Source organism: Corapipo altera, unplaced genomic scaffold (assembly GCF_003945725.1).
Source record: "Corapipo altera isolate COAL_440 unplaced genomic scaffold, ASM394572v1 359, whole genome shotgun sequence".
Classification (NCBI taxonomy): domain Eukaryota; kingdom Metazoa; phylum Chordata; class Aves; order Passeriformes; family Pipridae; genus Corapipo; species Corapipo altera.
In genome coordinates, this window is record NW_020884948.1 from 2839435 (window position 1) to 2851755 (window position 12321).

General features: G+C 38.6%; 2 protein-coding genes across 5 annotated transcripts in view; both read right to left on the reverse strand.

Moving 5' to 3' along the window:
• NFATC1 (nuclear factor of activated T cells 1) overlaps nt 1–6331 on the reverse strand; it is a 128710-nt gene extending 122379 nt beyond the window's left edge. The window contains exon 1 of the mRNA XM_027662755.1: nt 6326–6331. The gene's annotated coding sequence lies outside the window, so the exon portion shown is untranslated. The remainder of the gene's footprint in view (nt 1–6325) is intronic.
• Nucleotides 6332–7004: 673 nt separating this feature from the next.
• Nucleotides 7005–12321, reverse strand: part of ATP9B (ATPase phospholipid transporting 9B (putative)) — a 157477-nt gene continuing 152160 nt past the window's right edge. For 2 of the 4 annotated variants that reach the window (XM_027662750.1, XM_027662749.1), the window contains 3 exons: nt 11630–11732; nt 10432–10464; nt 7005–9631 (listed from right to left, as the gene is read on the reverse strand). In XM_027662750.1, coding sequence (XP_027518551.1) covers nt 9403–9631; nt 10432–10464; nt 11630–11732 — 365 coding nt within the window. In that variant the 3' untranslated portion in view covers nt 7005–9402. The remainder of the gene's footprint in view (nt 9632–10431; nt 10465–11629; nt 11733–12321) is intronic. The other 2 variants (XM_027662751.1, XM_027662752.1) reach the window with 2 other exon arrangements.

Sequence of the window (12321 nt, forward strand, 5' to 3'; positions counted from 1 at the left end):
GGAAAGAATGCAGGGGCTGCTTCTCACTGGGTTAAAGCGGTTGGTGGCTGTGAAACAGTGTTGGAGATGGCATGGAGAGTTATACAGATGTTCTCTCTCTCAGCCTTCGACTCCCTAGCACCAGTTTACAGCTATTTCAGTCATAGTGCTGTGCTAAGAAGCCTCAGTTCTATTGCTAAAGCTCCACTCCAGTCACTTCCGACAACGTGACTGTGCTTTCCATCGATGGGAATAACAAGAAGTGTTAGAACAGTTCCTGTGCTGGGAGACAGTCACAAAGAAGAGCTGATCATCAGGCTCCGGCAGGGGAACTCACAGGGCAATGGAAGGGGGCAGAGCAGGATGGGACCTGCTCAAACCTGTACCAAGTCACAGTACCAAGTCAGAGCTTTGGGCAGTACAGAAGACCCTGTGGATGTCTTTCCCACACTCAAAAGTGCACATATTTGTGTAAGATCGCAGTAATCTGGAGGATGAGAAGAAAACTGGAATTACACCACAGTTAAGGGACTAATTTCTAGAGTGATCACTCCTAAATATAGCAAAAATTCACACTGTATTTTCATGAAAAAAAATACAAACACAAGTGAAGCAGTCCCTAAGGTGAGGTGCCACTCCAACAAGGAGGATGATCAAGTCTCAGGTTAAAAGAAGTCCTTCATTCATACTTTGTGTAAATTACACTATCAAGCCCCCATATGCCCAAGATTTTAAGTTAGCAAATTTACCACCTTGATGAAAATTCTGCCTCCTTCTAAGAAAAAGGTACCATTTCTTTCCTCCCAAGTAATGTCTGGAAGATCCTAGGACCTTCCTCCTCACAGATTGGTTCTAGCCCTACCTCACTATTATTGTCATATTTCCTCAGTTGCATGCGTTCTCAGTGATGGCAAAACCTTTTCCCTTGTCAGTCTCTTAATTAATGGGTAAAGGGGCTCTTTCTCTGAATAATCTGCATCATCATCTCCAGCATCCTGTTCCAGGTCCATAATGTGATATCAATAACAATTATCTATTTGGTGCTCCTGTACTATGCTTTTATTCCCTTCCAACCGATCATTTTGTTCGCCCAGTTTGAGATTTATCAAGAGACTGAAGGCTTCTACAGTGAATATTTAGCATGTTTTGGAAACCGGGCTCCTACTTAAAAATAGTAGCATTTAAAATAACCAGTCACTCCTGGGGAAGGCTGCCTCCAACTGGGAACAGAAGCTTTTGTATGGGCAAAACGATGGAAATTATTAGTCTTCCCCCTTCACTCGCCTCATGTCTCAAGTTCCTGCCTCAAATTTTGATATTCTCATTGAAATTTGTGCAATATGAAGCTGACTAACTGCTGTATTCTAGACTTGCAGGCAGCTCCCGTTTTTTCTTTCCTAAAACAAGATAAAGTTCCTGTATTTTTTATGTCTTGGAAGAGTATCAAACCAGAAAAGGAGGGATGCAAAGTAGAGGAGCTTGGAGATGTCTGCGACTCAAACAGGACTGGCAGGTAACAAGAAAGACTCCAGAGAGGTCTTTGTTTTTCATGTTTTCCTTTAGTCGCTGGAGGGTGTCTTCCTTCCAAAATTTCTCCCTTAGCTGAACTGGCAGGGCATATGCTGAATTCAGCTTGCCTGAAAGCAGCTCAGTCATGAGAAGCTGCTTGGTCACTCTCTTCACATGATCACCAGATGAGTCTCTCTCATGGAATTTGTGTCCCATCTTTAAAAATAAATACAACACAAATAAATGAAGTCTTGACTGTAGTCACCAGCCCTGACCCACACGCAGATGTGACTATGCTTGAGTCAACAGCTACAAGATTGGCAGGCTGCAATTTCAAAGAGGCCCCAGACGCCCAGGTTACTCAGAGAAGAACACCACAAGCAGGAATGGCAGGTGCTGATGAATAGCTAGGGCAATGACATGGCCAATCAGATGCTCAAAACACAAACAAGATGGTTTGCATGAAGACCAGCTCATGAGGGAGACCTCCTGATGTTCCCGGGGTGATGCCAACTGGCTTGCTATGAGCACAGGGTCACAGCAGCACTTTGTGCTTAGGGGTTGTACCTCCACGCCAAGCATTGGGTGGCACAGACAACCCCACAGACTTGGCTTAGGGCTCCTTCAAGATAGCTGTGTTCTGATTTTCGCCCCATGGACTGGGAGCCATTAACTCCTTCTGCACACCATGGCACCAGGTTGCAGTGGAGCTGTGTACAGGGTAAAACAAAAAGAGCAAGAATTTAACACCTACACCCTTTCCCGCCAGGCTAGTGAACCGCAGGTGGAAGTTGCAGAGGCTGCCCTGATCCCACAGCATGGCACAGCCTGGATGTTTCATCACACTAGACAATGTAGTACAGGGTGAGGGGCCGAGAGAACATTTTTGTTGGGCCTCGGGCCAAATAAAGTTTCCCCACGTGTTTTCATTTTCTCCCCCAGCCTTCTGCCTCTGAAGGCATTTCCTGTGTCTGACCAGAACATGTGAAGTTCTGCAGTTTCGGACATCTCTGCTGCCCTGTCCCAAGGTAGCTGCCTGTAGGGCCAGCTTTGCTTTAAGAAGCCTTTCCCTGATTCTCCAGCAGTGAACTCCATCACTCACAGTGATGATATGTCTGAACTGGCAGAGTGAGTTACCTGCATGTCAAGAAGACAGACTCCTGCGCTGTTGAGCACCAGATCAGTGACTCTGGCTGGCTCTGCATTACAGCTGAGCTATAACCTTGTTCTCCCGCCTCACCTGCCATCTCCAAGTAATTGCATTTGGACAGATAGTAAGCTGGTAGTGTGGTTATGTGACTAGCAGCTTGGCTTTTTTCCCACTCCTCCCAAATTTGCTTCGGGTTGTACAAAGAGTGCTTATTTTTCTCTGCCCTGTTGCCCTTCCAGTACTACAAACAAGTTTACACAGAAGCTGATGGCTTCAATGACCAGACAACTGCTCAGGCTGGGGACTACTTACACCCGTGTCTCCCAACATTCCAGTGGGCACAGCTGGACCAAAGAACAAAGGCACCTTTTCACGGCTGCCATTCTCAGGATAATGCAACAACGCAAGTGCAATGCAACAGCCCATCCTGGTCACTCCTGTTCAGGAAAAATCTTTTCTAGTAAGCAGGGCCAGACCTGAATAGAAGAGCTGGGAAGAAATGCATAGCCTTCTGACTGTCTGAAATTGCTTCTTTGAGGCTCGATGGGTTGTTCAAAATGTGATTTCGCTCCAGTTCCAGACATTCAGGTGTGAGCCTCACAGTCATCTTAAAAGGCTTATTTTCTTAAAATGTTATAGAATTTTTTTTTTTTTTTTGGTAAGGTTTGCCATGTAGGTGTATTTTAATTGTTTTTGCTCTGAACTCTGCACAAGTTAAGGACATCTAAAACCTAAGTTAACGTGAGCAGTAGATTTCTTCCTTTCACCTTTTATTTCATAGAATCATACAATAATTGTAAGATTAAAACACTTCAAGATACTTACTTCTCAAATCTTAGCATCCTTTCCTATAACAACCAATTCTTAACAAATGTACAGATATTTTCATATGTTGCTTTCAACTCTCACTCTCCTATTATAATACCAAAAATAATATAAAAGGAATTGCAACTAGCCATGCACAGGTAGGAAAGTAATGTGAAGGCTTCCAGTTAGGATATTTTAAAAAATCAGATTAATAATTTAGTAACTTGAAATATTTTACTATCTTCTCACATGAAGATAATGCCAAAAAAGGTAACTATCAGCAAGCCAAAACCACTACAGCCACGGTTTCAAAGTCATTAAATCTTGTTTCCCTTCACCTCCTTCCTAGAATTTGATAGAATTGTACATGCTTGGGTTTGTTGTGGTGGGTTTGCTGTTGTTTTGGTTTTGTCTTTAAATCACAGACAGACTGCAACTGGTTTAGTTGCATTTGGATAGGTGTAGGTATGTACTACATAAGGCTGGTCTGCGCCATCTACCTTGCTCATGACACACGAAAAATTACCTCCTACAGCTAGGATAAACTCCATTCAGCTGAGACCAAGATAACCAACAGATATATATTCAAGTGACTGTCATGGAAGAGTCAGTATTCTGATGAATGGAAAAGGTAGTCTGAGAAGCAGAAGCTGTGGGAGGAAGTGCATAACTAGCTGTGTTCCTGCAGATGAATTTGGAATTCGATGGCAAGAGAAGGCGGCAACCAGAGACTACATGCAGGGGAAACAACAGCTCGTCTTCCTCTACTGAGCACATGCAGCAAAGAGCTTTTCCCCAAGGGAATATCTTGACTGAGAATTACCAGATCTCTCCTTCAAATAGGCAATAGATGATTGCAATAAATACAAAACATATGTACATACACACTTACCCCTTACAGGTCTATTCATCCATTAACAACCCCCAGCATTCCAACCAGGAATTAATTTTCAACAGACTTTTGAAGCAGTTATCTATAATTTGCTTCCATATAACGTGTGTTTACTTTGCAAAATCGAATTCATGCTTAGAACTCGGAGCAAAATACAGCAAAACACAGAGGCCCCATGGAAAAAACTAGATGTTTATGTTATAGAGAAACAATGGAAAGTAACCCTACAAATAAGAATTACAGTGGTCTATTTTGTGTACTGCTTGCTTAAAGCTACGTGAACATTATAACCAAAGCTCTTTTTATTCTTGGCAGTTTTGTCAAGAGAAGAGGAAATATAGATAGTTTACTGCTAGAAGAATAAAGGTAGGGACATAAATACTTACACATCACAGTTATAGAACACAGTATCTCCTCAGAGCAGATAATCTCTTAGTTCACTAATGCAGAAGGCTAAGTATTCCTCAAGCCTGATTTTTTTGGAGCAATTCAGAGGTTTACCATGGCCGATTACAATTTCAAGTGGAATGCATGCTGGAGGACAGGAGGAGACTACAGTAAGGACAAATTTCGGCCGCAGTTTTGCTAAAAACCGGTCAGGAATGGAACAATAAAGCAGAATTTGTCAGCTCCACTGCAGAGTGCTCTCTCATTATTCTGTTCATGGCATTCAGTTTTCACCACCTCTGCTGTAAAATATTTTGATCAAAACTATGGTTTTGGTCGATGAAGTAGTGAATAGGTCTTTCAGTGCAATTGCCTATTTGAGGCGGATTTTGTCAGCAATTGGCTGAGCAAACTCCCGCTCACAATAATAGCTGTGAACCCTGCTGAGGGCATCTGTTGGGTAGTTAATACTTGTTGGGAAGTATCTCGCTTTAAGTGTGTTTTGTTTACAAAAGAAATTCCAATGCTTTTTAACACAGTGTTAAAGACATTGTGCCTCCTGTTTATTTACATATAATGTTCAATCCGTGTTGTCTTTGTTCACTCGTACTGATTTTCCTCCCTACAGGGGGCTAACATATCGAAGGGCTTTTTGATTGCCTTCAAGTTTCAATTGAGTTATAATAATAACAGCCTAGATACAGAAAGGTTATTCAATTAAGTGTTATAAGAGACTGCTGGCCCAATTCTTTCCTTTCTAGCCAGCAAAAATAAGGAGAAACTCCATGGAAGCTAAAATTCAAATGGGTATCAGGGTTAAGCAGGACTTACAAAAACAGTTTCTGCATTGGTGGCAAGACCTGAACAGCCACTTCTCCTCCTCTGGCTATCACTTTTTAAGTGATCCAGAGCCCACATATTCTGCACTAAATCCCTTTGCCCCGCAGGAGTTGTTGGAGCCACATTAATAGCTCTGGGCACACGGAGGGATGCAAGTGTGAAACAGATGCAAGCCTCTTTCATGTTATCCTGCCAATATAAAACCCAGGAAAACAAAGCTGTTCAAAAGCAGAAAAAGAGATCACATCGGAGTATCTTTGGTACACATCTCCAAAGATGTGTACCTCCAAAGTACATCTCCAAAGCCTCTAAGGAAGTCTATCCTGCCACTTATACAGTGAGCCCTTCCCCAGGCCTGACTCACAATCACTCATATGGTAAATATGCAAACCAGAGCGGCTCAGGTTTGAACAGCTCCAACCTCCAGTGGTGAAGGAACCCTCCACTGTACCCTGTATGAGCAGGGTGGAGGTGCACATCAGTTTACGGATGGAGGATGATCCCAGGAATGCACTGCCTAGCTCACCAGAAGAATTAAGGCTGGTTCTTTCTCCAAGTAGTCTCAATGCCTTGAGCCAGAAATAAGGTTGCAGACAAGTATGGAGACTATACCGCGTAGGCCTACTCTCTAACATGTACAAATGGGCACAAGAGTGAGCAATATATATGGAAATCATCTCCTGACTGTCTACAGAAGCTGACCCTCATGACTAAAGCTGTTTTAACTACATATGTGGCTATCAACATCCTTGCTAAAATACCTGCAGAACTCTTGTCCAGTCTGAAAAGGTTCTCTCTCTTGCAGACATGTTTTCAAAGGAGACTGAAGGAAGTTTAAACTCACGATCTCTTGCAGACAGGGGGTAGGAAGACAAGTTGAAGCTGCTCATCAAGGTAACACATACTTGCTGTGTACATACAAAAGCAATGGCACATTTTCTGTCAATCACTCTGAAAGTTTAGGAAGAAAACAGAAGATACCACACAGATGAATTCTGATGGTATCTGTCAGCAAGCTCAGTTTGAACATAAAAACATTGTTGTAAAACACTTGCTACAGAGTGCTACATACTTAATGTTAAGTATGCAAGGATTTATCTTCCATTTGCAAACTAATACCTTGTGTAGTAAAATGTTTTCTAGCAGTTACATGAACACATAAATTAAGAATAGCGTCAGAAAAAAACCAATACAATTACCTTCTTCTGCAGGATCTCTCAGTTTCCCGGTGTTCTTCCACTAAACTACATTGGAAATCTAGCAGATGTTTAGCTCATGTGCTTCTTAAACATGGCCCATGTATTGTTACAAATGTTACTCTGGTGAAGATATATTTCCTGTTCACACCTCCTCCATCCTATACCAGTTCTGAAATTGTTTTCCAAATATGTTTTCAGAGTCATGATTATCATTTCAGAAAAACATATCTGACATAGCAGCTCACAAAAGTAAACATTTATTTAATACTAAATAAAACCAAAGGTCACTCTGGGTCTAACTTGCAGATCCAAGCTGAATCTCAAAAGCAAGGTAAGTCACTTGAATCAGGCTTCCACAGTCTTCAAAACAAAGGGCTAGTTGAAACTGGACCTTTTCTGTATATTAAAAATACGAAGAAAGCAGGCACTGTAGAGAACTGACTCCACCTTTGAAAGGCTTATACCTGTGTGCAGAATCTATACATTTGCTATCGCACTAACATTACAGTTTTAATGTTGAGATTTAATACACATATGCTATAAATTCTGTACACATGGATACAAATGTACCTCATACTGCTGTACTGCAGTAACACCATCACTTTCAATGCTACTTCAATTTTTCTCATTGTCTGCTAATGTCAAAGATGTGAAGTATAGATGAAAGACGACCAACTGTAAGTGCTTTTGCTTATCTCCTGAATCTTATGCATATGGTTGTAAGCTCAAAATGTGTAAGAAAAAAAGGTCTGAAGAAATGCCACCAACGTTTCAGAATAACTGCACACTAATGACTTTCCTTAATTGTTTAAAAATAATTATCACTTATTGATGAAAATATAATATTAAAGCAAATCAGCACGAAAAATATCACAGGACTAAACTAAAAATAAAAATCAGGAGTATCTTGCCATAACCACACATGATGCAGAAAGGCTTCTGTAAGTATGCAAGAACAGTGACATCTTGTGGGGGTTTTACAGAAGTGACAGAGGGATAGAGCAAACTAGTCTGTGATGTTGGGTAATTAAAGGAAACACTACTTCAGTAGTTTATTTAACACATATACCCTTAATATTTGGTAGAAATTAGGCTTTATTGCTTTTATAATGAAGAATGAAAATTAAAAAAGAAAGCAGATAAACAGCAAGTAAGAAAAATTTCCAAAATAAAAATTAATGGGGTGGGGTGGAGTCCAAATAGCTCTGCAGCAGTTTCTTCTGCTCTCCCAGGAAGTAGTTATATTTATCACTTATATATTACTCATCCAATATAATAATGGCATAAGGGCAAAGTTATAAGAGACTAAAATAGGAATTATGTTGTAAAGGCATACATTCGAACACAAAAATGACATCCATATTAAGCAGTTTTAAAAACACACACATAAATATTTAATAAATAAAGCATGAATAGCTTTGTTGTTCCTTTCCACTGATTAACAGACTATGCCAAATTCATTATACGTACTTCTTGAGAAAGCAAAGTTTTATCACAATGGAAAATTAACATATCCTACTTGCCAGTACAGTATGCAATTTTTGGACCCTTCAGATTGCATCAAAGCATATGAGTTTCTGGAACAAATCATCAACTGCTTTGAAGTGTCATAACTCAGCCAAGATACTCAACTCTGACAGTTTACAAAAAGCAAAAATGTTTTGATTTTTTTTTTTGACAACTTTGCACCCAAACTAAGTTACAGAAACAAAACATTTACAATCTGGAAGATGATAGATTTTTCTACCAGAATGTTCACGTGTTTCTCTTATTTTCTTTTACCTGAGTAACCTAAGTAAACAGATTACAAGGCAATTTAAACATATTAGCTAATACAAGGTTTACTGGACTTCTCATATATAGAAATGTACTTTGACACTATTTGCAGTTTTACAAATAAAAAATGAATAAGAATTTTAAAACATATTTACCAAGCAGCCATGTCTTTGATATCTGTACAGATCAATAGGTGCTGTGGAATTATGTACAGAATTTATCATTTTAAACAGCTTTTGTGCAACCTGGCTGTAATGTGCATTTAAAGAACTGCTGTCAACATCACACATCTGTAATTTACTGGTGCCAGAAATGGAGAGTACAGGATAAGACAACAGCTCCTAAAATAAGACTGTGCTATGCAGACATCTGTACATAATTCAAATAGTGCATATTAATCAATGTCTGATGAGGAATAATAGCTGCTAATACAGACACGGGCATTTACAGGTATTAGGTTTGTTACAGTAAGTATGGATGATTGACCTTTTCCATATAGAAACACTAAAGGAAAGGGCTTGAATTAGGAAGTTATATAATAATTAAAGAAGGGAATTTATGTAATAAATAACAAAACTTTTGATTTAACTTGCAGAAGATAAATACAATAGGAAAAAAATCCTTTACAGTAGCAAAAGATCCTTTACAGTAGCAATGAAAAGTTCAGAAGCATTGTCAAATCAAAGGTAACTCAGTTTTACTTAATAATTATAGCAAATGAAAGTAAAAAAAAAAAATTATTTTATCTCTGATAGTCTTGTTAGTGTACTTCTGTGTTATTGTATCTGTCAGATGTTTCCTCCCTTTTGTGCTCTATTCACACTACCACTTTTGATTTTTGAATTTCTTTTTTTGAAGTTTCTTTAGTCCAACATAAATCCATAGACTCTAAAGCACAGTGAATATGTGATTTGCAGACTGGTGTGAGTGAAAAACCATAGGAATATAATCACTTTTACGAGGTAAGCTTGGAGTAACTTGGAGGAGAGAACTTGCGCTTCAAGTACTTGAGAATGTAAAGTGGAAGACAGCTTACAACAGTGATTGCTGACACTTTCCACAGGAAGGTCACAGTTGTGATAAAGGCAACATCTGCAGAAATAAAAAGGGAAAATAAGTAATGGGAGCTGGTAACACGGGAAGTGGAACTTCTATAGTGCAAAGTCAATAAAACTCTCCTAATTGTTTGCTTATGCTATTGTCCAAGACTGAGCAAAATTAAAAAAATAAAGGGCAACAAAGCAGCAGAAAGAGAAAGCTAACCTCAACATTTTGGTTTTGCCAACTATTTTCTCTAGACAGGAACTTCAGAGTTCCTTTATGGTGCTTAAAAAACTGTGCTTTGCAGCACAAGTAATTTTAGGGGAAACGGAATCTCAAAAGCAATACTCTCTCACAAGAAAAAGTTAAGTCAGCTCATTTTTCTACTAGTAAGAACGATTTTTACCTCCTATAATACAAGTTCCCAGCCACAAATTCTGCTACCAGTTTGGATCCTTTATTCCATATTGTTTATTTTTCTCTGAAAGAGTCACAACAACTAGCCTGAATGATTCTTAAAACTGTAGAGATTAAATTAGAGCCCAAAAATTTCAAGGGAAATTTGTAGTGATATTGCTACATGCCACACTGAAAAGTTAATTTTTTATGACAGATATCATCAACAAGAATGGTGACAACTCTGCACTTGCTACTGAATTCTTTTGGCCATATTTGTGATAATCAGGTCATACTTAATTATCATGGGAAGATCCCAGAGCTCGGGTAACCCCCAAAATTTTTTTATTATTTTTTCCATTATTTACAAATGTGTATATTAAATAATTTGTTGGTCTTTAATGAATTTTTAAAAATTTAAAAAAAATTTTCAAGAAAAGTTAAACTTCACCTACCTAAGAAAGCTCCAAAAGACACTCTGCCTATACCTGTTTCACAAAGAGGGAAAATGAAAGATTTACAGAAAATACAAAGGTTATGCAAAAAACCAAAACCCTAACAGCTTTGGTACACAAATAAGGAAATAAAAAGATGTTAGTAGAATTAACTGGAATAGCATCGACTCTCACATGTCAATCAGAATATTTTAAGCAGCAATTAAATCAAAACATTTTGAAAACAGATTTTACATTTGGTCATGTTTTAAGATCATAAGTACACTGGCACTTCTCTTACATTTGACTTCAAGGTATAATGTATTGTATAAACAACTCCATCAAAACTCTTCTAATGTGAACTAAAAGTCACTTCAGAAAATGCAATAAAGAAATACTTTACTGCTCCAACTTTACTCATTAAAATACTTTGCCTATTAAATTTCAATGTATAAACTTGTTATACAGTTTTAGCTTAAGCCTGCTTAGACCTACTGAAAGCTTATGTAACATATCATAGACAGGCCTAATAAAGCCACCGTGTGCAATTAACTCAGAAACATAAAAACAGATTTACTTTCATGGGTCAGAGCTGTAGAAAAGTCTCAAATATTTTTGCCTTTCTAATTTAAATGCCATGTCATGATATAATTTCTTTGGGAGGAGATGATGCATATAAGTAACATCACTGAAAGAAACAGTTAAGTCAAACTGGTCTGGATCATTTTTCCTGATACATGGAAGTTTTCTATATCTTGAACTGCAAACCATCACTTAGGTTTATGCTACATCACATACACTAAAAAAGATTCCCTCCCCCCAAGTTATAATGCGACAGATTAATTAATAGTAAAGCATCAAGCAGAAGTGAGACTAACAAAAAGGCATTCCCTCAGATTAACTGGTGAATAACACACAGTGAAATACGTCTTCACAGAATCCAATGAAATTGCAGCCCTTTTCAGTATCCTTAATGACAAAAAATACACAAGTTAAATCCCCAGGCTGCAAGAAGCCACGCAAATATTTATAGACTCAGTTGCTTGGGCTTGTCCAGCAAATACATGAGGACAGAAAAACACTCACTTTATGGAAAAGTTTGCAAGAAACAAAGTTCCTGCAGCTTTTACACATCTGTGAACACCATCTAAAGGTGTTTTTCATGGAACAACACCAGAAAGGATGAAAGGACTGGCTGTCACCAATACTACAGACTTACAAAGGTGAAGCAGCAAGTTCTGCCTTATGAAGTTCCTGGAAGTCTGGACTCAAGTGAGAGAACCTGTATCTGCTCTTGCTTGTTCCTCTCATTTGTAATCTGGCTGTGGAGATTCAAAAATCAACCCAATAATCTCTATTAAGGAGTCTGTGCATCAGTCTCAGAGAAAATAAAAAGGTACTCTGGCAAACCTGAAATAATGTACAACACAAGTACCAATCCCAGCGGGGTTGTTTCTTCACTAAAATTTGACTCCTGAGAAATCTAGGAAGTAACAGAACACCTAGGACAGGCAGTGAAGCATTTACTGATTAAAAAATAATTATATAATGTACATACACTAATGTTGAATACCTGCGACATGAGAGAGTGAAAGCAGAACTATGAGATTCCTGGAAACTACCATGTAACATTTAATTCTGCTGTGATAGAGAAGAAGGAGCTGCATTCTGCTCCTCACAAGGTATAATTAAAGTTGTTACATATATTGCTGTAAATTACATTTGTAAAATCACACTGCGACAGTTGTCTTTACTAAAAGATAAGCTGATACAAGAAGAAATATGTATTATTTTGCTGCTCAGATCCTTGACTGTTAAGATTTGCAGTTAAAATGTGTTCTTTTATCATGTGACCTATAAACAATCAGAACCTTAAGACACAGTACGGCATACCACACCTTAAAGCAAGCT